General features: G+C 41.1%; 1 protein-coding gene across 1 annotated transcript in view; it reads right to left on the reverse strand.

The window, feature by feature from the left end:
- Positions 1-27,814, reverse strand: part of itgb5 (integrin, beta 5) — a 43,154-nt gene that overhangs the window by 3,076 nt on the left and 12,264 nt on the right. The window contains exons 10-13 of the mRNA XM_026144221.1: positions 24,619-24,793; positions 21,158-21,412; positions 2,108-2,330; positions 918-1,018 (exon numbers count right to left, since the gene is read on the reverse strand). Coding sequence (XP_026000006.1) covers positions 918-1,018; positions 2,108-2,330; positions 21,158-21,412; positions 24,619-24,793 — 754 coding nt within the window. The remainder of the gene's footprint in view (positions 1-917; positions 1,019-2,107; positions 2,331-21,157; positions 21,413-24,618; positions 24,794-27,814) is intronic.

Raw genomic sequence — 27,814 nt, forward strand, 5'->3', positions numbered from 1 at the left:
GTCTGTCTCTGAAAATGAAAAAGAGCCAAACCAAAACAACAACAAAGAGTGGGAACCAAACATTTTATTTGTTTCTTATCGAGGCTGCACCACACATGAAACAACACGCACAAGCATGAATGCTGGTAACAAAGTTGGCTACTTTTACAGGTTATTGCATAGAGTCAGAGACTCACAGCACAAATCTAAATCAGCTGTGACATGTCACATGTCCATCCAAAGTACCTGGAACTAAAAACGTTACTTTAGACAATCCCGTAAACACCTGTCAGGACTCGACATGTACTATACTTCATCTGTCCATGCCGAATGCACTCTTGGCTGAAATAAAATACTGTAGGTCCAATCAAACAGTCCAGTCCCTCCATTTGCTAAAATGGTCACTTCTGTTGCCAAAATACAAACTTGAATTTTCCTATAATTTGTTTTTAAAATAGACTGTATATAAAAGATGGCCAACTATTTCACTTTCAGCTAATCAGTTAAGCCGCTTCAAGCTCTGCTGCTTCAGTCGTTTCTGTCTGGTGTATGTATCCTGCTTCTCATGAAAGCTTAAAGGTAGAAGATCACTTCGAGCTGTTCTTCTATGTATTGATATTTAAAATATCGTTTTTCCTGGAATGGAAAAGTCCTTGCGCGTGCATTCAGGCTGTTGAGCATCTGAATGTACTTTATTACATCAGGTGTTAATAGTGCCTCATTAGTGGGAGTCAGACAATTACTTTAGCAAAGTCCCACAGTAACAACAATAAACGGTATGCAGAATGTGAAAAATGAAACTTTTGCAGATGCTACAGATGTGAATACTTTTCTCTGCCAGCAAGTTGGTCTCTGTGTTAGCGTGTGTGTGTGTGTGTGTGTGTGTGTGTGTGTGTGTGTGTGTGTGTGTGTGTGTGTGTGTATTTGTGTTTACTCACTGAGAGTCTCCACAGGGATGATGTGATCCTTGCACTGTCGCTGGCAAGTCTCATTGTCCGCAAGCCTTCCAGAATTGAAAAGCCGGCACTCAATGCACTCCCTGAATCAGAGAAGGGCAAAGACACGCTAAACATATGCATACATTTTTATATCTACATTCAGGAGGCAGAGATCACTCAACCCAAAAGCCAATCATATGACATTGTTACTGTGCTTCAGTTTGTTATTTTTGCTCTGCTACATCAGCTGTCGAAAGTGCCCCACTGTGCTCTGCTAAAACACTGGAACTGTCTCTACTACAAACTGCGACTAAACAGCAAGTGAGCCGTGCAGCACACAGAACAAAGAACCTGATGAGTGCATGAACTGTTGCTGGTGCAGGTTACAGGAACCTTTCACAGATGCTTCAAGTTTGTTAAACGCTGCTTTTAAACTTGATTTGGTTCTTAAAAGAAATGGTTTTCTATTCTGAGAGCTCAAAGCGCTTTCTTACTACAAGACACCCATTCACAAAGAGATCGATACAACACTATTCTTATATGCCTCTAAGCATTATGCCCAGCAGGCTCCAGTGGATGGATTAGGCAAAACTTGTTCTATGTATCATGTCAGAAGATGCTTCGACACAGAGGTTAAAAGAAGCAGGGATTGGACCACTGATTGTCCAGTTATAGAAATGTCATCAATTCTCTGGCACAGCAAATGCACAGTGATGCCTTTGACTTCCACTATGGAAGCAAAAATCCTGTTTTTAAATCAGTTCTGACCAGCACTTGCGCTTTTGCACAATAAAAACAACATTAGTTTGTCAACTAAACTTTATCTCTCACAGGAAGCCTGTTGAGAGGAAACTGTAGTTCCATCAAAAGCTCGAGCTGCTACACGGAGTGATCCGAGTTCAAACAGCAGACAAATGGTTTCATGTCTTCAGGTCACAAATGACAAGAGAGTTAGCTTTGAAGGCATGGGAAGAGTTTTCTGATCAGTCTTCAAGTGAGAGAGGTATGTGAGGTCTTGGTTTTAGACTACTTAGAGCTTTTCCTGGAGCTTACAGTTGCAGACAGCCTGAAGGTTTCAATTTTCCACCTTATTTCTCATCTATCAGCGGATATTAGCAACCCAAACAAGCAGGTAAAGCTCCAACTTGGACTGTGTAAACCACAGGTATAAACCGCAGCACGGCACTTACCTCTTTGTGCCGCAGGCATCGGGGCAAGTGGGGCATTTTTCGCAGGTTTCTCCAAAGGCTCCGGGCTCAGTGCACTGACAGCGGCCGCACACACAGCTGCCTCGCCCGCTGCACATCTGCCCGTCATCTGAAATGCAGCCCGATGTCTCCGTCGAGCAGTTGCAGTTGTCGCCAATGTAACCGGCATGGCATTTACACTCCCCACAGTGACACTCACCATGACCTGCCGTGAGAGGAACACACAGCAGGTCAGCAGAGAAACAATGTTACAGCGAGGCAGCTCGGACACTGTATGTGATAAGAGATATTTTTAGCAGATGCTCTGAGTTTGAAACACCTAGGTCACATTCAATTTTGGGCGTCCATACCACCTGAACGCCCAGCAGGGTGATGACAACACCCCATTGGCCTCTTAGAGCTGTGGGGTAAAAGGTTTTCTGGACATAGATCCCTATAATTAGCAACCCTCATAAAAAGCAAAAATTGGAGTTTTATGCGATTCATTTCATGGCTTTGGAAATATATTGAGATGCTTTTGTTGGCAAACTTGAATATCATTGAAGAGTGGATTACTGGCTAAGTCTAAGAACTGAAGGACTTAGATTTAGCTAGAGGAACAAAAACTACACTAGAAGCCGCTGGCTAAACTTCACGTGTGACATGAGATTGAGCAACATATACAGAGTCTAGCTGACAGTTCATAGAGGTGGTTTTGCTTCTCCTTTGCAACAGTGGGAAACTGAAACATCTGGAGTATTGCAGTGTTGATCATGCTCTTCTCCTACCAGCACTGAGCAAACTGCCCTGTTTGTACTGCACTCATTGACTTATCAACACTGGAATGAGTCCGAGAACGGGCTCTAGCTCTTGCTATAACTCTGATTTGGTTGTCTAAGAACAGCCTGTGGTAAAGAGAGAGCAGTCAGAGACAAGAAGACTCCTTGATATAAGGAGGACAGCAGCTGCAATCAAAGAAGCCTTACTGACAAGCTGATTTCACACCCGCTGTTCCAAGACCCTCCACAAAGACCAAATTCATGAATCTGCTCCCAGAGAATGATAAGAAAGAGGAAGGACATACTGTAGGCAAACTATACCAATACAGACTTTATCAACAGAAAAGGAATGGACTGGTTCTTATGTAGCACGTTAATCGAGTAGGCTGGTACATTAAACACTTGACTTTTCCAGTCCTCCTATTTCAAAGCCGTTAAAATGGAAAAAACACTGAAGACAGTTATTTGTGGAGACTAAGAAATAACTGGGTCACTAACAAATGAAATCACTGTAGGAGTGGTTCCTACTTCTGTCAAAGGGGCTCTCCTGGCAGTCAAGAAAGACAATCACAGTATACTGCCAGTCAACATCAGACACAACTAGGAGGAAAAACTGAGCCTCTGATTGCAGCCAGATCCTGAAAGAGGACACAGAGACTTCTCAAAACCAAGAGGAAACATTTTTTCTAATCATCAAGCAAGTGGTCAGGGTTGTGCAACACACTGTCTGGAATCACAGACATGCAGTAAATTCTTCCTATTCTTGTCTAAACACTTCCTAATTATTCAGTGCATGCTGCAGAACTGTGCATGTTTTTTTCTCTCAAGGTTGAAAACCTGAGACCAGTCAAATGAAATTTGTTTAGAGCACCACTCCTAGCCCTCAGTCACTGGAGGCTACCACGATGAGTGGCATGTGGCTGACTCACAGTACCAACACTGGGAACGTGTCCTTAGATGACTGCGCTGCTTTGTGGGCATTCAGAGGGCACGAACTGGGATCTTTTCCTGACAGTATGGGGAGGATAAAAGAAGTGTAGCTGTGTTCTCATTCAACATGTCCTGGCGAGCTGCTAATAGATCTGCTGTGTGCAAATACTCCTCTAATATTTATGTGAAATATTCATGTCTGTGCTCTTTCCCAGCGCTTATGACTGAGCTTTTGGAATTTCCTGTTGTATACAAATGTTGTTTTCTGCATCACACTGCATGGCTGCAATTTTTTTCTTTAAATAAATAAAGAAAAGAAGAAGATCAGCTATGTGGGGATCTTTTTATAAAAGTCTATGCAACAAGACAAATTCATGCTAGGAGATGTTCATGCTCAACTTAAACAAGCTTAAAATTGGCCAAACTCCAAGTTAAAGATGTCTTTGTTTCGTCATATGTTAGGCACCGCTTCTTTTCCTAGATGCTGACAGTCTTTAAACCACTGCACCAATCGTGAAATGAACTGGCGTGCCGACAGAAGAAAATACCAGCGATCAACACTTCACGAGTCTACAACAGCTAACCGTCACCATATGCCTTGAACCAGATGTTTGGAGCAAGTGCACATGCTCTTTATCCTGCCATTCAGTCTTGTGATTTAGCTGGTAAGTTGTTTCACTTCTTCTTCTCTGCTGTGAGATTAAGCAGTACTCACAATAAACACAGCTGTAGCGGAGGAGGGAACATGGAAAGTGTTCAGATCCTTCAGAGCTGTGACCTTCCCCTTTAGCTTGCAACTTTTCCATGACGTTTCTCGAGACATTCTGTCAGCCTGGAACAGCAGCCAAGATGAGTTAAAATGAGGAAGAGGAAGGAGTTGTTCTGGAGACATCCAAGACTTTTCATTTCTGACATTAGGCTGCTTTCTGTTTCGTTACCACCATCTCAGGCCGTCAAATACTTATTACTTATACTCCCTTATGTTGCTCGATTCCCATAAGAAGATTAGAGGAAATTCAAAATGGAAAGGAAAAACAAAAAATGGAAAGAATAGTGTTCTAGTCTTCACACTACTGACTATGAATACCACATGAATGAATGAAGCATGAACGCATACTACATATGTCTATATCTTGCTCACTGTAATGCACTAGCCTAAAATCTGCCATACATCTTTATTTTCACAATTTTACCCATCTTTGCAGTCAACTGCTGCAGTAAAATCAGCGAAAGCGTCTGCTTTTCAACATTTCTCAGGTCCAGCTCTAACCAGTGGTTAGTGAAGGCATATTACAAAGGATCTAAGTTTTTTTCTCTTTTTGTGAACTGACAGGAAAGCTGGGGAAACTGCAGATTGGCACCTGGGCCTTATTTCTGTCTACATCTAGGTGTGTTTTGTCTTCTAACATTCAGTCTCTGACGAATGTGTAGCCCAGCTAGAAAAAAAGAGCAGTGGAAAGTAGTTTTTTTTTCATGTATAATGTAAACAATTTAGTCATTTCTTTTTTTCTTTTATGTTTAAAGGAAGATGTGGACCAATAAGATTATCTGTTGTCATTTAACTTGGCCAATCAGCAATGAGCTCCCAGTGACCCTTGCTGTTGACCTTGATCACATGATTTCCTGTGTTGCCATTTTCGTTCCTGTTCATATAATGCCATGTGCCAGAGAAACTAATGTTCCCGAAGTCGAATCGCTAGGAGTTAAAAGCAAGTCTGCTGCAGTTGTTTTTGGTTGTTCAGAGTTTCACCCTGTCAACGGATGACTCGACAGACGGACCCAGTCTGAAGCAAGCCCCATCGAGGAGCAGTGATTCCACAGTTCCAGTTAACTGGATGGCGAGCCAACCCGAAATTGAAAAGGATTTGCCAAGGTTTTATTGAAGCCAAAGTTTCGTTACCATTGAAGCTTCAGATACCTGCAGGACTACGAACTTTCTTCCTTCATCGGAGTGTGGTAGGACAAACGTTAAACAAACTGAACGGGCCCCAACGATCCATCAGTTACCAGACATTGTCCATTCATACAATTGACTCAGAGAAAGCTGTATGCGCGCACTTTTATTTAGTTTGTTATTTTGGGGGAAATATTTTGTATTTTATTTTATTGTTTTTTCATTACATTGTTGCAGCTGCTGTGTGTCAAATATAATAAATTTGTGAACAGTCTATTGTGGTGTGGTCTCTCCTTATTGGTGTTTATACCTTGGGCTCCTGCCGATCCTAGATCTTCTGCTACTGGCTAGTGGAGTTCGGTCATTCTTAATGATAAGTCGTAAGTCCGGTTACAAATGCATTGGGAGCAACTCAGGCTTCATTATCTTGCCCAATGATACTTTGGTCTCCAAGCTTTGGATTAGTACAGGACGCACTCTACCTCCTGATCCACAGCCATTTAAAAAAAAAGAAAAAAAAAGGAATGTGTTGATTTGTGTTCTATTCTGCAAGACTTGAAACTGGTGATTGAGACTATAAACTCATCAGAAAAGTGTTCACTGAGCTCAGAAATCAAGGGCTGTTCTCCAATATTTCCCATGTTTTCCTATATTTCTATACAACAGTGAGTCACCTCCTTCTGGCCTTTTGCTTCAGCCTCACCAAAGCAAACCAACAACGTAAGTTCATCTTTTATGTAAATGCAAAGTGTTTGAGGTCTGAACAGATCCGCATAGCATGGTAATAACACTGCCATCTAGTATTGTATAGATATACTTGCAGAGTGGTGCAGAGACATAAGCTAATGTAGCATGGCCTAAGACTCACTCGAATTTATACAAAAATGCTATTACAGTTCTTAGTAAAATATTAGACAGGTAAGAAAGAAAAAAAAAAAAAAGCGCACCTATAATTATTCTTTAGAAATCCTCAAAAACAGGAGTATACGATCATCTCACACCACAATACGCTGCATTACATATTCTCATAACACTGGAGCATATAATATGCAGTATAAACATCAGGGGGATATCTTTGGAAGGATTACAAAGGCTGAAAACAAGCAAATAAAATAAATAATTAGTCCCTTCTGTCAGACTGGTGGCTTTTATAGGCATGACAGGATCAAGAGTAGATCCTAACATTGCATGTAGCCTGTGAGGGCCTGTGCATATTATTTTTGCTGTGAGAGAGTGACATCACATTGTAAACGAGCTTAAATAAATATTTGGAGATTATATAAACGGAAATGAGCTTCTGGGGTATTTTTAGAAGGATAATTCTTCCATCATATCATACAGACAACAGGAGCTTTGGGCTTTAAACGGGAGCTCAACTAATGTTTCTCAATAAAAGCATCACAGACAAATAAAAAGTCCACAGAGTGAATTGTTTGGCCATCTGGAGAACTGTTGTGCATGTCTGTGCAAACCAGAGTGTACAAAGAAGGATTTGACACATCAGCCTCTCCCTCCCTCTGCGTGTTTTGTGGGTGGAAAACAGGAGAGAGAGAGAAAACGATGGACTCGACACAGATGTACAATTCATGAGATGGTTGCAGTTGTAGTTCCAGTTGTTTTTGAACAGCTGGACATTATTTCTAGATCTGTGAGCTGGAATTACTCAATACTCTGACACTTTGAACATTTGGCTCAAAATGAAAGCCTTCAAATGATGCCATAAGCTCTGAAGATGAAACCAAACAGTTTATGACAGCAGCAGCAACATCAAGCAGCAATTAGCTGTCCCATTAAGTGGAAAGCATCAGCTTTACATCGAGCCAAGATTCTTTTTCTAGTCTGGAGGTCAACAAACTGAACTCAGTAACCCTCGGCAGGAATGCAGTGAATGTGTGATATGGTGTGGCAGCCTACAGCAGGAGTGGAGGAAGACTGAAACACTCCCTCTGGTTCCCACTGCAGAGAGAGAAACAGTCACTTCCTGCAGCGGTGGCCAAAGAGGAGCCTGTGTCCCAGAGGCTGTGATGTTTGGAAGGAAAACGAAGCCGGCAACCTCCAACGTCTCCAGTTGCAGTCTGAATCTATATTGTGGTCTTGTGCAAAGGCTTCACCAAATATCGGAAATGTTTGTGGTAGAAAGCTATTTTGCCTTGAAAAAGAAAAGTGGAGGTAAAAAGTGTCCTTCTGGAGAGGCTCCATTTCCTGTGGGATATCCTGCAGTACATAATTGGCATAGTTGAGTTCAAATGTTCTAAATAAAGTTGATACAAAAATATGAATTAAAGTAAAGATAGAACCAAAAAATCCACAGTGTGAAACATCTTTTCAAAGCATGTTATCCATTCATGTGCTATAAATCTGCACAGTACAGGATGTCAAAAAAAATAGCCTCCTCTGGCACTATTTCTTGACTTTAAATACAGACGTAGACACTTCCTTTTTATTAAACAACAAAAACAGAAGAAGCATGCTGCTAAAGAGGATATGTACCAGTGAAGCGCTTATTGTTGTGAGATGAGATACTGTCCAAAAAAGACGAACACAGAAAGCCAAAGGAGACAAAAGCTAGTAAGAAATCTTTGTAAAAACAAAACTCATTCATATCCCAGCAACATCTCCACCAGGTAAAGCTGCCACAACCAGTCAACGGAGGGTAATTTGGGCCCAGTTCCCAGTGTCGGCATGCACTCCGCTCACCGCTGAGTTCAGCGCAGTGTTTTAGGATACTGCAGGGGACAGCGCAGAAGAGTTTTAAAAACTGCATGCTGGAGAGAGGAGAAGGTTAATGTTTGACATACCTATTCGTCATTTTTGGAAAAAAAATGGTGACCCACACACGTCCTTTCCTTCAAAAACATCAGTCAAATTCCAGCATTAGGTTTTCCCCATCTTCCCAAATGACCTTCAAATCACCCACGAGCCCACAATTAGATCTGATGGGTGATGATGAGTACTGCCACGAGCAGGTAGTGCCAGTCATTTTTCTTTAATTTCTCCAATCATGACTCAGCCACTCATTCTTAGGTGGAAACCCTGGCAGCGATTCACGGCTGCTCCGCACAGAACTTCCAGTGCTCCTCACTCAGGATCCCCAAAGCTGGATACCAGAATAGTACTGTCCCCAAAGATTCATCCACCTACACTATATCTAGTCGTTACCACGCAGGATCCTACCCCTTTATCCCCAACAGCACCTGATAGGTGACTGTCCAAAAAACACCTGATCCTGCTGGGAGGTGTCAGACCTTGAAGGACTGCTCTGCTAGTTATCTGCCAGTATACTGGCATTGGTATTTTTAATGGCCGATCATTGAAAAATAAAAAATAAAAAGTAAAGAAGACCCTAAAGAAACACCCTTCAAACATGTGTTGATATTGTATAGTTTGCAGACTGGACGCCACTCGAAAACAACAAAACACACATAAAATAAACTGGATATGTAGGATTTTGAATGACCAAATATCAGTCTGGGTGTAGTCCTGTCTTCCACGTTTGATCTAAAGTATTATTTATTCTAAAACCAGAGGACCCACAAAAGTAGTTCTGGGTCAATTTTTTTCGGCTTACAGTGAATACAAAGTACTAAAAGAAATACAATCTATGCATAACAACATTTAAGTTGATAACTATCTTACATGATGCCTGTGGTGGCACTTCTTTTGTTTGACATCATTTGAAGAAGCAAATGACAGAGTGCTCTGTACACTCATTTCAGAGACGAGACAAATCCATCACAGCAAGGCAGCACCTCCCTGACCCTGGGAAGGAACCTCAAAATATGAGTGTACCACTTTAAATGAGTGCTCTGACAGGAGAACAATATCTCTGTAAACCATTCATCTTAATGACACAGTAGGCTGTAGGATAAGATTACTGTTTAGTCACAGGCTCAGACTGGCCTCGGAATGTGTCTTATTTTAAACAGAAGCTGCTCGTGTTGTGAGTTCAAGGTTTCAATGTGCTGAAAGGAATATTCCCAAGGGTTCTTTGACTGTACTCTAAAACGGGCTTACAAGAACACACGGTTATTGTTTAGAGGATGGGCCTGGTAGACGTTTCTCCCCATTTATGGTTCATTGAAACCAAGCCACATCAATTACACGTCAGCAAATGTCGCCCTGCCAGACACAAAATGGCAGTAGTGATGATTTCATGACAGTAACAAAAACTGTAAAGTATCACCAGCAGACAAATCCTCTAAGAGGGTCCTGCGAAACATCTGGAGTGACTGCAGGGAGTCGGTGAGCAGCAAAAGTGCCGACGAGGCTTCAGTTTGTGTCCCCAGTGAGTAGAAATGAAAACATGTTATCACTTATCACTGCTGTCATGGTTTAAACACCCTCAGTGACATTTTTAATCCTCTGTCATGGCTAGGATCTGGGAGACACACTGTTCTCACAAGATAAGAGGAAAAGATCAAACACACCAAGTTACTTCTGTCTATATGTGGAAATTTGGAGCAGGAGGAATGAAATACTTCCAGAGACCAACAAATATTAAAGGCTGAAACTGTCAGTGGGTTCCATGAATTTAAGTCATATGCAGTGACATGAAAGAACTGTTAAACTCAAGAGTACTTGATGATTTATAAGCCTAAACAGTGACAACCTCAGCCTTGTGCAGTGTGACTGCAGCAGCAAAACACAAGAGCAGGTGGGATATGACGTTATTTTTGTGCCACTATTCTGAGCACACGTAAAAAGAATTTACAGGTGAAACTGTTGTATTTTGAGGAGAAATTTATTTTGAGCGAAGAAAAGCTAAATTTGAGTGAACAAAATTAATTTCTGCGTGCAAAATATGTATTTCAGTGTTTGCTATTATCCATACACACACACACACACACACACACACTAGCAGCCCCTCTCACTCAGTTTTTGCGCTTGCCCGCAATGTGTTGCTCGCGCTCTCAACATTTGTGCCCGTGCGCGTTCTACTCGTTCTGTACACCGTTATATTTGTGCCACAAAACCAGCCAAACACAGACTTGGATGCAAAAAAACCATCTGATTGGCTGTTTTGGTCTTCAATCAGCTCGAAATGACGAAATGCAATATCCCAGAATCCATTTCGTTCAAAACTCAAACGAGGCAGTGGCGGAGGAACATAGAGTGGCGGAGTTTGAAATATTACTCTTTATGGGTCACAAAATAAACTTTTAAGATATTTTCATACGAGAATGGTGCTGTGTTAACTTCAAATATCTGCTCGATTTATCAAGACATCACATATTTGCAAAAGTGCTCTAACGTTTTCGGAGATGCCTGTTACCCACCAGCTGGTCACTCGGGTTAAACATAATATATAAGGCTGAACTGACGACAAAAAAGACAAAAAAAAGACCAAAAAAAAAAATCTGCCGGCTACACCACCAGGTAATACAGGAAAAACCATAAAGCCTTTGAACTAAAATAAATGCTGTTGTCACAGTGATGTACACTGTCTTGTTGTTCTTGACGAAATGGATTCTGGGATATTGCATTTTGTCATTTCGAGCTGATTGAAGACCAAAACAGCCAATCAGATTTTTCTTTTTGCATCCAAGTCTGTGATTGGCTGGTTTTGTGGCACAAACATAACGGTGTACAGAAAGAGTTGAACGCGCACGGGCAGAAATGTTGAGAGCGCGAGCAACACATTGCGAGCAAGCGCAAATGCAAAAACTGAGCGAGATGGGCTGCTACTGTGTGTGGATAATAGCAAACACTGAAATACATTTTTTGCACGCGGCAATGAATTTTGTTCACTCAAATTTAGCTTTTCTTCGCTCAAAATACATTTCTCCTCAAAATGCAACACTTGCACCTGCTCAAATTTTTTTTTACGTGCGCTCAGAATAGTGGCACAAAAATAACGCCATAGTGGGAGACATGAAACTATCCTGAGAGAACAGGCGTCTTCCCGTGGCAGACCAACGCACAGACCGACCAACTGACAGTCTGACTATCCATCCCTGTTTTTCCCCTTGTCTCTCTCTGCTCTCTTCAATATCACCTCACCTCCAAATGGTTGTGACTGCCTGGGTTTTTCCTTCACACTTTCACTAAGTGCTTCCTCACAAGGGATTGTGCAATTCTTTCTAAAATTATAGGGTGAGTGTTATTCAGAACTGTTGCTGTATAAATAAAATTGAATTGAATTCAAGGAACACTTTGTGTGCATACGGAATAAGGATACAAGTACTGCACTTTATCTGGGCAGCATGTCTGCTGCTGGCTTGTCACAATCACTGTGACAATATACAGTACAGCACACTCCAGGCAGTCACTCGTATTTTTTCTGCCAGGAAATGTTACAGCTGCAGACACGGCCTACAGCACTACTACTCACACCAGAGACTGGTATCAACACTTCCATCCATCTCCTAGAAACACAACAGAATAAGCACACGTCAAACTTTAAGTCAGCAAAATGAGCTTTACAGGTGTCACAGGCCACACTACTGTCAGAGCACAGTTATTCTCTCTCAGATTCAACCATCTGATACATCTTTACTTCAGTATGGGATCCATTTTCTAGTCAATATGCCTTCTATTTAAAAGGCAGTTTAAACAATGTTGCTAGCGTATCTTTGTGTGAGTGTTTGAGTGAGCGGGTCAAACAGCTAAAATATGTATGCTATTAAAATGTGCAGGCCAAGACAAGCTCTCTCATGTATGCTGAGCTAAGCAAAGTTCATCAACAGGAATAAACAGAGTATTTGGTCTCTATGAGATGTGGGGGAGTAAAAACCTTAGGAGACCAAACTTCCTCTTTCGTGAGGCTGTTTTAAGAGTTCCAGTAAAAGAAGAATAAAGGTAACGTAAGACATGCAGCCTGTTGCAGAGCTCGCTAAAACTATCAGAGCATGCAGCAATTACAGATAGCTGGGATTATTATGTGAATAACAGCACACAGATGACAACAATCATTATCAACCATGAAAACAGTCTTTACTTTTCTTCTCCTCAGACTGCAAGTCATAGAATGACTCTGCATCGATCAACATTACTCACACTAAGACACAACATAGACACGGAAAGAAAAAGACAGACCGACTTCTTCTGTTTCTTATTATCAGTCACGTATATGTGGCTCCAGTGTAGGAAGATCATGAGAAAAGGTATACACATCTCTCATCACACACACCTAAAAAATGTGATGCTTTTAAACAGTGAATAAAATACTACATGAACTTTAAAAGTTGGGCCGTTATGCATGAGAAAATGCATTATTTAAAAAACAAAAACAAACCAAAAAAAACCCCATTAGCACATTTTAAATTTGATGGTAGCAACATGTCATGTTTGCCACTGTGCAGCATTTAAAAACAACAGCACCCAGGCTCTTCAAAAACTATTTCAAGATTTGAATTCAGCTGATCTTTGCACGGTAGAACTTTAAGCTGGATTTGAAGATAACACAGTAAGTGGTGTGAGTCAGTGCACTGACTTCCATGACAGAATCACGGCTGATTTCACGTATAGTGCCGTATGAGGCTCCGGAGCTCAGGGGAGATTGAGCTCTGTCCTCTCTCCAAAATCTCTGAATCTTGATATCTCATGTACTGTTGGTGATGAGATATTCAGAGTTGTATTTTTATATTGAGGAACATTATTTTGAAATTGTTCCACAACTCGTGAATGTATTTTTTGTAGAATCATTGCATTCTGTTTTTATTTACTTTCACTTGGCATACTCTAGCACTGCCTCCAGCCCTGGAAGTCCTCCTGTCATTCATTTGTCGTGTGTGAGAATACATATCAGCAACAGATCACCTTCTAATCAGCATCAGAAGGCTCCAGTTACTGGAATCTGCCGGACACAAATCTGAATTCAGAAGCTGCTCTGTGGTTATTTTCTCCTCCGCCCAGCACTGTGTGGATGGCACAGCATGCACCCAGCAACAACCAAGCTGATTTCTTGTATTCATCCCACACTCAGCTGTTTAGCTTAAGGATATTAACCCAGGGGCTGAAGCAGTGACCTCTAACTGACAAACCACCCAAGAGGCTGAGCTAGCTTTACCCCTGCCAGACTTCAGAGTGAGCCCCAAACACAGCTGGAAAATCTTCCTCTGTGTTTGTGTGTTATTTTCCCACATGATCACTCAAAATGAAAAATAACACAGATCCAGTGCTGTCATACGTAAGAAAATTTTTGCTAGTGACTTTTACTCTGGTTTTATCTGGGTTTTTTTGGACTAGTATTTAACACGTGAAGAGCATATAAATCTGAAAACTGCACTTCAATAAAAGCTTTTTTTTTTTACCTTTTAGTTAATAACCTTTTAGTTATTGCACACAGATCATTTTGGATATCAACACTTGGTTAAAGGACTTAATCTATAAGTCCATCCTGTAGCTGTGTTCTTCCAGCTACAGCCACAGAGTGTGTGATCCTGTGCATCTGTGTTATAGTAGTTCAGAGCAGAAATCTGAGGTCTTCGTCTGCAGCGGTCAAGTTCAGTCAAGTCTCAAAGAAGAGGGAGGAGACGTCCGGTGTTTGTTTTACCTCAGAGTGTGAGAAATGAGAGCAGGTTCCCAGGTGCAGGGTATGTAGCTTTGATCAGTCAGACACAGAACAGTTCACAGAGAATTAACTCAAATGTTGGCATAAATTCAGCGCATGATAAAAATGTTGCTCCTAGTCAATAGTCGAATGGATACTAGCATTTCGCTAACACTCAAACTGACATCAAAGTGTCAGAAATATGTACAGTAGCATTACTTTTAATCATTTCTTTGTAGCCATGAGACTGGTGTTGCTTGTGACCCTTTAACTGGTGGTATGGCTGCTGGCCCAGCTTTAATGAACACCAGGCACACTAATTGCAGCATGTTCAAGTACTGACACATAAAACATTAATGAGAAACACAGCCACTGAATTAAACTGTCTTTGCAGGACAGATATTAGTCATCCTACTGTTATTTTTTTTTCTTCCACGTCCACATTTGCATTCTTATACTCTGCTATAGCTACAGACTAAAACTCTGATTACATGTCCAAAATAATCCTGATTTATCTGGTGGCAGAACTTCAGTTCATCTTTTGTCTGAAACAAAGTGTTTCAATTAGAATCAGCATACTTTATTAATCTCTAAGGAAATTATGTGGGTTACAGTTGCTACAGTATAAATAACAGTAACAGACTAAACTATTTAGCAACACAACATGTTACAAATTTAAGAAATTTAAGAAATAGCACAATTCACTTGTGTCCCTTTAATACCACTGTCACTGCCTATTCAGAAATCAGTTCGTTCTATGCCTTTCACAATAAAAAGGCATATGCACTGCTGTTGAAATGATGTTGAAAATATGCAAAAGGAATTACAAATTGGACTCTAAATAAAATCTTACAAAATAAAAGATAAAAAAGGGAGAAACATATCTAATATATGGCAGAAATTAAATACATGACTGAATGTATCGGTTTTTCCATTTTAGTAACAAATATAAGTTAATTATCCATGAAAAAACTTATTTAAAAGCCTTCATCATCCATTACATTATGAAGAAACAATATGATGAATGAATACAATGTACTACATATAACATTTATATTATGTTGGTTGCGTTGTTAAAGTCTCACTAAACTTGTTTTTAAGTATTTAGCATATTTAATTCTAGTGTTCCTTTTCTCTATTCTGTATTTAAGCAGAAACATGTGCACAAACAGAGCGAGTGAGAGAGAACAGAACATTTTCTAATACAAAGCTCAGGTCATCAACTTCACCATTAGCTCAGTTACATTAAAGTAAAAGCACCAACCTCTCTGCAATTTGGAAAAGTCCATCTTTCCCCAGTGATTGTGCTCATTTTTTCCCTTTTCTTTGGCAGTTGGAGACTGACTGCAAGTCGTTGCCCAGAGGCTGAGCATGAAACACCCTCAACAACACTTTGATCACAGGGTGATGGCTCAGGTTATCTGATGGCAAGCTACTGCTCTCAAAACAATAGCTGTCAGACTCAGACCGACTGTAATCACTCTCAGACAGATTGATGGAATTTTGCAAATAACTGCCATCTAATTTATGAATGATGACAGATGGCCAACACGTTACAGTCGATCTAAATGATTAGAGAAAATCCAAAATAAATTAATGTGCGTCCAGTTCTTGTGTTTGTCAGGCATTAACGACGTGTGCTGTACAATCTGTACAAAAAAACAGTTCAAAGAAATCATTAAAAGACCAAAATTACCGTGATATCCACGCCCATGATGAGTACACAAACTTCTGATCACAACTGTAGCTGACAGAAGATAAGTCCAATAGTTCGTTTTAGAGCCACAGCTGCATGCTTCTGCTCCACAGATGGTGTTTGAGACAAGCTACTGGTTTTGATGAGCTACTCTGATCCATCACTGATCAGAGGAAAAATATATCATAACAGGATCTGAGGATTTTATCTTTGACACAGCTGACCTGGTCTGGATAGCATTTGGAGCTTCGCTAGCAACCCGGCATTTCATCTCCGACAAAGTTATCCCTGAGAGAAGTAAAGCACGTGTGTAAGTCCATCTCTGAATGTTTGTAAAGCATTCCTGCATTAAGCTTAACGAGCGACTGCCTCTCGCTCTCCGGCTGCTACTTCAATCATGAAACTGCTTAAATGATCAGCTGATCGGCTTTTCTGTCGCGAGTCCGTGTCTCTTGTTTGCTTTTGGCCCACTTTGCACCAGACAGAGGAAACCAGCGGCTGAACAACAGCAGCACGTTTAAGCTTGATCAGCTGTTGTTAGAATTTATTTAATATTACTTTCTACTCCAGGATCTTTTTCTATGTAGCTGACGGCTGGTAACTGTGCAGGGGCGGATCTAGCAAAGTTTAGCCAGGGGGGCCGATAGGGCATTAACAGGGAAAAGAGGGCACAAAGACATACTTTTCTTTCTTATTCTCATTTAAAATGTCGAGCTTTTAATTATTTAATATTTATCTGAATCTTACACCCAAAGTTTTAATCTGATGTAAAATGTATAGAAGTCCATTATTGTATATAGTAACTGTTAAGTCTAATATACCCTAGTAAGCTATAGTACTTTTTCCTTTGGGAAGGTACCATCTGTGCAGTCTGCAATTTTGTTGAAGAAAGATGTTGAATCTATTTAATATTTCTTGAAAAATAATTGATTTCTGTGTATTTTTTTCACACTGCATCAAATTAAGGTTGATTACGTCGATTAAGCATCATGAGGTGGAGCGTGAGGGGTGGTTCCCTATTTTTTATTTATTTATTTTTGTTGTTGCTGGGAGTTGGAACCCTATTAGTTAGGTTGCTTAATATTTATGCTAAGTACTCTTTAAAATACCAGAATAGGGAGGATGGTGTAGGTTTAAGTTTATTAGATTGATCAGTATTGCTGAACTATGAAATATTTTTTTTTGCATACAGGTATAACAGAATAGCTTTAGTGTAGTTGTTGTTGACAAGGCTTTTCTTATTACAACAACATGTAATTAGTATCAAATATTTTTGGCAACTGTGCATATTTTAGCAAGGTGTTCCAGGACTGTTAGAGCCGTTTCAACATGTATTTTCTGCAGCTGGGACAACATCAATCACACTTGCAGTCCTATTGTGTCAAACTGGTCTGTTTTCAGCGCAGCACAAAGAAAAGTCAATCTCTTGCTTTTAACCAAACGGCTCTGTGACAAAACAAATAGACCAATTAAGGCTGAAGAGAACTGTTTTCTATATTCAAGCACAGTTCCAGTAATGCTCTGCACGAGAGTGAATAAACACACATGTTTCCGTTTACTCCATAAGGAGACACAGTCCTCCGAGTGAATACACATGGTGTGTATGCACGCTTTTATTTATGAGGTAAAAGATGGCCTGTCCAAGTCTGGAAAAAAGACCCACGCTATTTCTGGCTCCTGCAGCCTGCTGAGTGCTGAGATCATTATTTAGAACCAGCTGCAGAGTCGGCAGAGGAGATGTGGGTCAGAGGGGCAGGAGGACGACCAAGTCTTCATGAATCCCTGTTACCTTGGAACAGAGGCGGAGCAGCACAGGCGCTCTAGGATGTATAATGATGTCACTGTTCCAGTGGTTTTGACTGCCTCGTGCCACCACAGCACATACACGCCCACACAACACACAATTACAGCTCAACCAAACAGCCGGTCTGCCCAGCAGGTGTGAACTCCAGCTGGATGTACAGTGCAGCCCGATTCTGTGTCCTCACGTTCAGCTGTGAGAGGATTAGCAGCAGCTTTCCAAGAGTGACCAAACCACTGGTATTAACTGAAAACTTTGTTTCACTGGAAAAAAATGGTGGTTAAAAACAGTCCAGAGCATGATTACCATTGATTGTGTCGACACTGGGTCACCAGGCCATATTTCCTATTACATTCCTAAACAAATCGTTAACAATGTTTTATCATTTCCTGGAGTAAACGTGTTCAGATTTAAACTTGGCTCATCTCAAAATCTCACACATGTCCAGCACTACTGCAGTTTTGCTTTTGCAGAGGATGTAATCCAGCTTGACACATTTCTTCTTTAACGAACTGGATTATTTTGTATAAAGATCAAGGAAACATACTGACAGTACAAAGTAACACGGAAGTGCTGACTGCAGGTCTCTGGAGAATCAGCCATCATAATACTAAAGTGGAAGCAGCTCTGTGGGTGTGACTCTTACCCAGGGACGTTTCACTGTCGAGCATGTCTGAGTGAGAGAGAGCTGCCACTTTAACCTGCTGACGAAGCCACTTGACGTGATGTTAGTGGCTTCATCAGCATGGCTGCAATGACAGCAACATTAACACACTTGTCTGGTCAATATTTCAATCCCAACATTCACATGCTGACATAGCCCAACAGCACAACTGTAAAATCAATAATAAGTGATAAAAACTTTACAGCAATATAGTGAATAAGACGCCACAAACACAATCTGGTTGCCTTTGACTGAAGTTAAATACTGATGGTGACCAAGAACACAGGCTGACTATAAGATAGACCGGTCGGGATTATAGCCTCCACACTGCAGAGCAGCAATAATCTAATAAACATCGCAAGTTATATCAACTGAAATCAAACCTCTATCACCACATTCTTCAAACTACATGTCAGATTAACTCGCTGATAGCTCCAGCTCTCTCAAATGTGGATCTAATATGCAAATTTTCTTGCAGCCTCACTTGCAGGAATAACTGTTCCAAATAAATATTTTTTTTAATCTTGTACCGGGTCTCACTGAAGCCATTCAACTAATCTTCTCCGAAACAAACCGTTTCAGCTCCCTTCACCCTTCACTGGAGCCAGATTTCTTCTGAATGGCTGTCTCTTACAAACAAAGTTTGTACAGCAAGTGGATGGGTCTTCTGTGCTCACGACCAGAGCGGTGTGTCTAAGAAGACCTTGAAGACCTTCCACTTGTCAGTGACATCACACAGAGGCAAAACGTTCTGAAATTGAGTATTTAAAGCAGTCTGAAGCCTGAGCTTTAGACTCACAGAGATTACTTTTAAATAAACTGACTTCATTATTCAAAATGGTCAAAAACTTTGATATGAGCATCCACAGAAAAAATGAGCTATCAGCCTGATTTTCCCAGGTGTCAGACTGAGCAGCTCACTCTCTGTGATGAATCTCAGTGAAACAAGAGCTGAGGGGCTCAAAGCACCCCTTAGCAGTATTCCAGTGGTCACCTAATGGTGTTATATTAACATTGTTATTATTATTGTAATTCTTGTGTCTTACACAAGGTCCACAATAATTAACTGACACATTTAGAGGAGTGCAAGGAGCAAAGCATGGAGGAGGTGTCCTGTTTAGAATCATTAGGACCTCATTACAGTTTAACACAGGGAGAAAGGCAGGAGAGAGGAGGAGAGGGACAGAAAGTAGTGGACTGTTAACATTTAATGACTGCTTATGGACGATCAGTACAAACAAACAGCCATTATGCATCTGTGTATTGAGCGTGTCCAGCCTCGCCACTGACTGAACGAAAGACTTCTGTTTCTACTGACTGTAGACAAATAGAGGCAGGCATTGTGTAACAGGATCGCGCCAAAGCCGGCCCCACTGCCACAAAGCGCTCTCTGTGGTTTCACAGGAACAGCCGTTGGCTTGGGGATGAGCCAGTGGGTCTCCTTCAGCCAGGAGGTCTCACATCAGAACTCAAAGTCTTGGACCGAGTGTTTTGGGAACACAACGGCAGATACACCCTGAGCCAAACCTGGATTTTCATACCAAGTCTTGGTTCTCTCTGGGCATCAGATTACAGCTGGGACAGTCAATGAGAGGACAAGAGATCTTTCTTATATAGTCTGAATACTTAGCTAAGATTTGATTGCAACTAAATGATGTCACAGTGCATTGGTTTCTGGATACCACATTTAACTCTTTACCCCTTGGACACCTACCAGAGGACCACTGGTCCTCTTTTCTAAACTCAGATGTTTCTGTCATATTTCAGGCCTGCGGCCAGAATAAGCATCAGATGTTAGTGAGGGTGATCTCTGTCTACACAGTTTAATAGGGCTTGGAAAAAGCCTGGAACTTATTCTATTTAATGATGTATACAGAGGTTTCAAAACTTCCTATTATGGCTACAGGTGAGATGATCACCAAATGGGAGCAAGAGTAATTTTTCTGGGGTCAAAAGTAACTATATCTGGACAAAAGCATGGTTACCAAATTATCAGCTAAGGATAGCAAGGCTGGTTAGTAGGCTGTAGTCATTAACTGTTAGGTAGGTAGATATAGAAAATTCACATGGCCATCGTAACATCACCAATATCCCCCTTTTTGAATGGTTTGTACCACAAAGTGGTCACCCCAGATAATTACATTAAAAATGCTCCAAAAGGCACCAACACTGGAAATCAATGAGAGGTCCAGGTTCACTCACGTCAATAATGGTGGCCCAAGTTGGGCATTTTAACAAAGTAGTCTACGGTAGTTGACTTGGTTTCCTTTATGTGGCTACTACAGGAACTGCTGTTTTGTTGCACGCATTGGTTTCCTTTTTCCACACCAACAGAAAACATGTACTGAATCTTTTCAACAGACATGCCCCCAGAGGCAGACGGCAAAGAAAACAGGAGATGAACATTAGACCCATTACTTTTGCAGCTGCTCCTTTGATCTAGTTTGGTGAGTAAAGAGAGCAGCTCTGCAGGTGACTGTTTGAGTTTACCCAGAAAAGCTGGGTTGGTTTCAATGCAGTCAGGACAAGGTCAAATCACCAAGACACACCCAGAGCAGGCATGGGACGTGACTCACTATTGTTAATGTGGATTACCCAACCCACAACAAGCATCTCAGATCTAAAGAGTCTTGATGTGTTCCTGTTCAGTGCCCTCTGAGGTGTGGTCTCTCGCCAGCTTTAGCTCAAACTACTCCTTCATGACAAGTACAGAAACTCCACAGAATCACATACAAGAATTACCCTAACATCACCCTGCAAGCACGATCCTCGAAGGAATATGTCGGAGGTCTTCCTACCTGAGCAGAGGATGCCTTTGTGTCGAGCACAGGAGAAGTCGTCGCACTCGCAGAAGCTGCCGTAGATCTTTCCGAACTCCGATTCATAGCACAGGCACTGGTTGCAGCTGCACTCGCCTCGTCCACTGCAGATCTGTTTGCCCTCGGATTCCCGGCAGGCGCTGAGAAACATGTTGCTTGTCTCACCCTCCTGGCATTCACAGCGGGCACCCAGGTAGCCGGGCTCACATTGGCAAGTCCCACAGTTATAAGTACCTGCAAGGAAAAGGTTTCTTTAACTTCACTTTTCCTTCATTTCTGTTACACACACACACACACACACACACACACACACACACACACACACACACACACACACACACAGTTACAGTCATGACTGCTCATATTAAACATAGTCAGATTCAAATAATGAGGTCAGCATATGTACAACCAAAAGCTAAGACGGCTCCACACACTGAGACTCCGAGTTCTTTTCTACTCTTGCTCTGTATAAGGTCAGTGAGAGCAGAAGTTTTTCATGGTGTACCCCATGGTCATCTCAGGCACACGGCTTTGGCTGTGAGAGCAGAAGCGCCACCGACCTGCTGTTGAAATGCACTGTGTGCGAGGAGCTACTGCTAATCAGAGAAAGGTTAAAATTAAAGGAAAGTTTAAAAGCTAAAACAGCTCGTTTCAGAAAAAGAATGAACAGAACAAGATATCTTAGGTATTACTTATATTAGTGAATGCAAAGCTACTAAAAATATGGAGCTGGAAATGAGCTTAAAGGGTCTACTTTTAAGTTATACTGAGGAATTATTTTGTCACATTTGAATGTTCGCTTAGATTTCCATTGATGTTCTTTGTTAGCTTACAGGCATTAGCATAAAGCAAACAATATATCAGAAACAACCAATTGGTCCCTGTGTTTTAACACCATACATGCCTGACATCTGGGACCATCTTTACTGGTGTAACTGTCATAACAATAACCAGTTACTCCCAAACATGCTAATGACAACTCACAATGTGTATAAACCAGGCTAGCCAAATCTGGTTTGGCCAAGCTAGCCACTGTAACTGTGTTCTCCAAAATCCTCAACTCACCTTCAGTTGCAAAGATTTGAGACTTCAGGAAGAATTGCTGCATCTAATGGGGACCGTAATAATTGTTTTTAAAATTAATAACAAGCTTTTCAAAAAACTGCTTCATTCTCTGGATTTTCATAGCCCAGTTTGATTGGCTAATGACAGAAGTTAGCACATTCAAATAAACTTTATTTGCCTTATGCTTGTGATTGAAATGTTGAACATTTCTCACCTTCTCACCTATTTTTTGTGTTGTTCTGCAGATTATACGGGTTGGAGCAGGCAGTTCTGTAAAATGTATGCCAGATTAAGTTTGAGAGCCATTTGGATGAATGGCTTTAACCAGAGGTGTGGACTCGAGTCACATGACTTGGACTCGAGTCAGAGTCATTAATTTTATGACTTTAGACTTGACTTGAAAAAATGTTCTAAAGACTTGTGACTTGACTTGGACTTTTACACCAATGACTTGGGACTTGAATTGGACTTGAACCGGTTTACTTGAAAAGACTTGATATTTTACCCCAAATATAAAATTTAACATGCATATTATATAGAGATTGAAAATGTGACGTCATTCACGGGTAGAACCGCAAAGGATTCTGGGAACTCGTGGCAAGCGGTACTAGCGCACGCAGGCTTTCAATTGAAATCAGTCACACAGCGATAAAAAGAAACACAAAAATGTCAAGAAGCTGTTGTATTATTAACTGCAATAGCCGGTCACATGACAGCCACGGGAAGCCGATGGGTAAAGAGATCGGTTGTTATCGGATTATGTCGTTGAAGAGAAATTGTTCGAGTCATGTTTCCGAAGTAACAAAGACGCGACGGATGGCCTGGATTGCAGCCATTCAAAGATCAAATATAACGTCCCAGAACCCTCCAGCTCACAGGTTAGTCTGCTCCAAGCATTTACACAAAGGTCAGTCTGCTGTTGTAGTTAATACGTCATTTTTCTTAGTGATATAGGTTACAAGCAAGTCTGGCGCTGAACAGAAATTGTCGCGCTATGCTCCTTTATTTATTGTGCATAAATAGTGAATTGTCCTGACACAATATTGCGTTTCGCTTCTGTTATTATGGTACATTGACAAAAACATATACTTTTATTCACAGGATAAAACAGGTGTTTTGTATCACTAATTGCCCAGTACGATTACAGCATACAATATTATTGTCACTGCTACATTTCTGTGATGCTACCAGAAATTATTTCCACTGCTAATTAATTACCGTTGAGCTCAAAGGTCCTATTAATAAACGGTTAAGGAATGTGTATTTATGACGACGATTTGTGAGACTGGTAAACTTATGATACGTACGATGGTCTTTCGTTCTACACGGTGCATTTCAAGGTCCTGCACCCATCCGTCGGTAAACTGTACCTGGGCTTGTTGCAGTGACCGGAAGTTACTAAACTTCATGAGTGTATGCACTCACTCCAAGAACCGTATAATTATAAATATGCATATAAATATGCTAAGATGAGATAGCTGACTTCATCTAACTAGCAAATGTTGTCCAGGATACGTTGGTGATACAGTTTTTTTTAATGTGTATGATATTTTTGTCATGCGATTTTAAAGCTGGTCCTACAACCGCATCCAAGAATAACATGCAGCTTATCTCAGAACTGTCGGTGAAAATTATTCTTGGAGCTAAGTTTAATTGAGCTGCATTTTAAAGAGGTGCAATTTCACAATTTGTGTATATTTTCTAAGTTCACTATTTTGTCATGTGTTGAGAAAAACACAGATTTTAAAATTACATGGTCTAATATTTACATTTAGCATAACTGCAACATTATTTTTTCGTTGTTTTTTTTTTTAAAGACTCGAAAGGACTTGAAATTCAAAGTTTCAGACTTGTGACTTGACTCGGACTTTTACACCAGTGACTTGAGACTCGACTCTGACTTGCCTGACATTACTTGAGACTTGACTTGAGACTTGAGGATAAAGACTTGAGACTTACTTGAGACTTGCAAAACAATGACTTGGTCCCACCTCTGGCTTTAACCTCCTAACAGTGTTTCAGAAAGCAGCGCAGCAGTGGTTTCTCTGCATTTCGTGTTTTTTAATCTAACTAAAAAAAAGGCAGGACTGAATGTAAAAAGGGGTCATGTCATTTTGGACTGATTCCCACATGTTCCTTCAAGCTTTAGTTTCCTGCAGCACGAATATGTTGGCCTGTACACTTTAGTTTACAGTAAACAACACTATCAGTCAAATTTCCAAGTGGAGTAAGGGGAAGAAAAGATGAGCAGTTATTCTTCTTGGAAGTTCGGGAAAAAAAACAAAAAAAACATGAAAACTCTTACATGATCATAAATGAAGATTATAAATGAAGATTTAAAAGTAGTGAATAAATATGAATTGTTAAAGTTATACCTATGGAGCTGCAGATGACGCTATTGTTTTGTGCATTCCGGCTGCAGCCGCAGTCACACTCGTAATCCACGGCCACTTCCAGGCGGTCTTTAAAGCCCACCGGCTTGATTGTGAATCTGCGGTCAGTCCCACGGGGAGGACAGCTCCTCGCCTCCACACTGACGTTGAACGAGACCTTAAAAAACAGAGTGATGTTCTCAGAAAGGAAAGATACCAATACTGACAAACTGACCTCCTGTTCACTCGCTGGAAGTTCATGTCAGGTTCAAATGGTCAAATGTGCTTTTTTTAAAAAGTAGCAGCCTCATGAGGCCTTATTTGTCTCTGATATCTCTGCTCAGCTTTTGTTTCCTTACTCCCAAATGACCTGATCCCACCCTGCATCAAACACAGTGAGTTGCCAGCCAGCCAGCACATGACCCCGTGGTGTCACATTTACATCAGTGGGCTTGTTTCACTCCAGAGACTAATTTACATAGCTCAGTTGCAGAGAAACTGGGACAGGAGATCTACACCCATTTGATTGCTCTGAGGAAGGAAGTTATGACAAGAGAAACCAAACCCCAGGCATGCCTTTATCATCAAACATAAGTCTGTTTTTCTGGCACTCTCCTGACAGTCGGCTCAGTGTAAAGTTCAATTTTCTCTGCGATTAAAATTGTCCTGTTGACAAGAGTTTTTTTGGACTTAAATGATCCAGAGACTGTACAAGTGTATGACAGAGTCTCATAAAGAGAAGCACAAAGTGGACAGTGATACGTGTTCCAGTGGTTTGACTCTGTCCTTGAGTTCTGTGGAGCAGAAATAAAAACAAAAGTTATGAAGTTAAACAGCCAGAGGAGCTTGCAAAGAAAAGCGTCTGGACTTCTTTAAGTTGCTTGAAGACGTTTCACCTCTCATCCGAGAAGCTTCTTCAGTTCTAAGGTCAAATGGTGGAGAGTCCCAGATATAAACCTACGTCTTCAAGTAACTTAAAGAAGTCCAGACGCTTTTCTTTGCAAGCTCCTTTGACTACGATGACCTGGATAACTGAGAACCTTCACAGACTTAAACAGCCAGAGTTCAACAGTAATTGGCAGGTGTTCACATCCATATCTGATAAACACACCCTGCTGACTTTTACACTGATAGGCTAAGAGATTAGTGAGTCTGAAGTGCACGCAGCTGGCAAAGAGAGAAGAGGGTTGGAAATTCTTAACTATTTTGTTTTTAAGATGAAAACTGACCAGAGGGGATGCAACATTTTCTGCTTCAAAGCTCTAACTAGAAGCACCTGAAAATTTGATGTCTCGCACAAAGAGAAATGCACCAATCCTTTGCTCTGTCAGGCATGGGGGGAGCAAAGCGGTTGGGAGACTTAGGGAGGCATTCAAGGCATGCTACACCAGCAAGTGCTGTTTGCTTGCAGCAGCTTTGAGCAAACTGTGGTCAAGTGAGATGATGTCACGCTTGATGTTGCCTCGAAAGAATGATTCCTCTTCCTCAAAAGGGACAAATCTGTATCATGATATTAGTATCATGACTCAATAAGTTGGATCATCTCATCCTGAGACCTATCCTGTTGCATATGTGCTAGAGAAACTGAGACATGATGGTGGTGGTTGTTGGTGTTGTTTTGGTGTGAAGGGATGAGGCTTGGGGGGGGGGTACAACCATCTTTAGCAACCACAAATCAAGCAGTCCAGGGCTATGTAAACTTGCAATCAATGTAAAGTTTCTCATCTCGTCTGTATAATAAGCTACAAGCTAATCTTTGGGTTAGCATCTTGCCCAAGGCCTAAAGCTTTAAACATCAACAAATTCCAAATGGATGTGATGAAAAAACAAAACAGACTCTTCATAGAGTTGTTATGAAGGCATAAACCATTTACAGAGGCAACCAATGTATGTGATAACCATACAGTTTTGGTTTTGTTTTGTTTTTTAAATGTACACTTTTTATTATTATTTAGTATTATGTTGCGTTTTAGCGAGCAAATAATTAGTGTAGAAAGAAACAAGTGAAAACAGCTCTTCATATTAGAGGCAGCAAACTAGATTCTGTCCAGAGTTGGCAAACGTTAGTTTTGGTAGTATCATGATGTTGAACGAAAAAGGATGACATTAGTGACATCTGCTACAGATAGCTACATAGGCAGTTCTGTGTGTTCCTTCACTTGTTTATGATGCTTGATAAAAAAGACGATATGACGCAGTACCATTGGGGAATGCACCAGAGGAACGCTTGTCACATTAGTCCAGCATACAGGAAGAGAATACATCACATGTTGCCCAAAAAGCCCCTCTACTCTAACATTAACAAGTTAATGAGGAACACAATTAAATTTACTGTAAATGTGAGTCGCGAGGAGGCCAGTTCACCCAGTCATGTGGCTTGTTAGGAGAACTATGAAGCTGAAATGGAAATGGGCAAAAATGTGAGAGGAAGTCGTAGTAGGGCACTTTAGGAGAGATGGGTGCAGAAAGACCGAGCTCACTGAGAAAACTATGTAGTTGATCGTTTAATCCAATTCAAGGAGAGATGCAGGGAGTCAGAATGGGGAAGTGACAAAATTGTATCCAACAGTTTCACCAAGAATTTCTTCCTGGCAGAAAAACACAGCAGCGTTGCTGTGGATAGCTCTGTTTTGATGATGGAATTCTTATGACTGCCTGAATTCAGTTAAGTGGGATAAAAACAGTGGTTATGGTCAAACAAAACCACACATAACCAGGTTCAAATGCTTCTGCCTCATTTGGAAATAAATCTTTAAAGAACCCGTGGTATGTTAGCACAGACTTTCATTCATATGCATGAGCCCTTTCAGTCCTGCAGTTGTGTGAATGAAACAGTGAAAACCATGCTCCTTTAACTATACTCCAGCTAGCATTTCTCCTGCTGCCAGCTTCGCTCTTTCATGCTGTGCAGTTTCACAGGCCTCCTCATGCCTACTTTTGTGCAAAGTCATTGAGATGCGACGACAAGCTCCGTCACAGACTCACAGGGTCCCAGTGACTGACACCTGGGCACTGCAATGGCCCATTCCCTCAGTAAAGACTGGGAAACGTAGCCCCAAGCAGAATAAGCTGCTACCCTTCATCTCCTTTCACTGCAAAGGACAAAAGACATGAGCAAGCCCCATCACCCAAGAGCTCCCTTACATTCACTGTTTTGAGTTTTTTTTTTCCCCTGACACAATGACCCTAAACTGCTCAT

The sequence above is a fragment of the Astatotilapia calliptera genome, chromosome 16, assembly GCF_900246225.1.
Source record: "Astatotilapia calliptera chromosome 16, fAstCal1.2, whole genome shotgun sequence".
NCBI classification, from domain to species: domain Eukaryota; kingdom Metazoa; phylum Chordata; class Actinopteri; order Cichliformes; family Cichlidae; genus Astatotilapia; species Astatotilapia calliptera.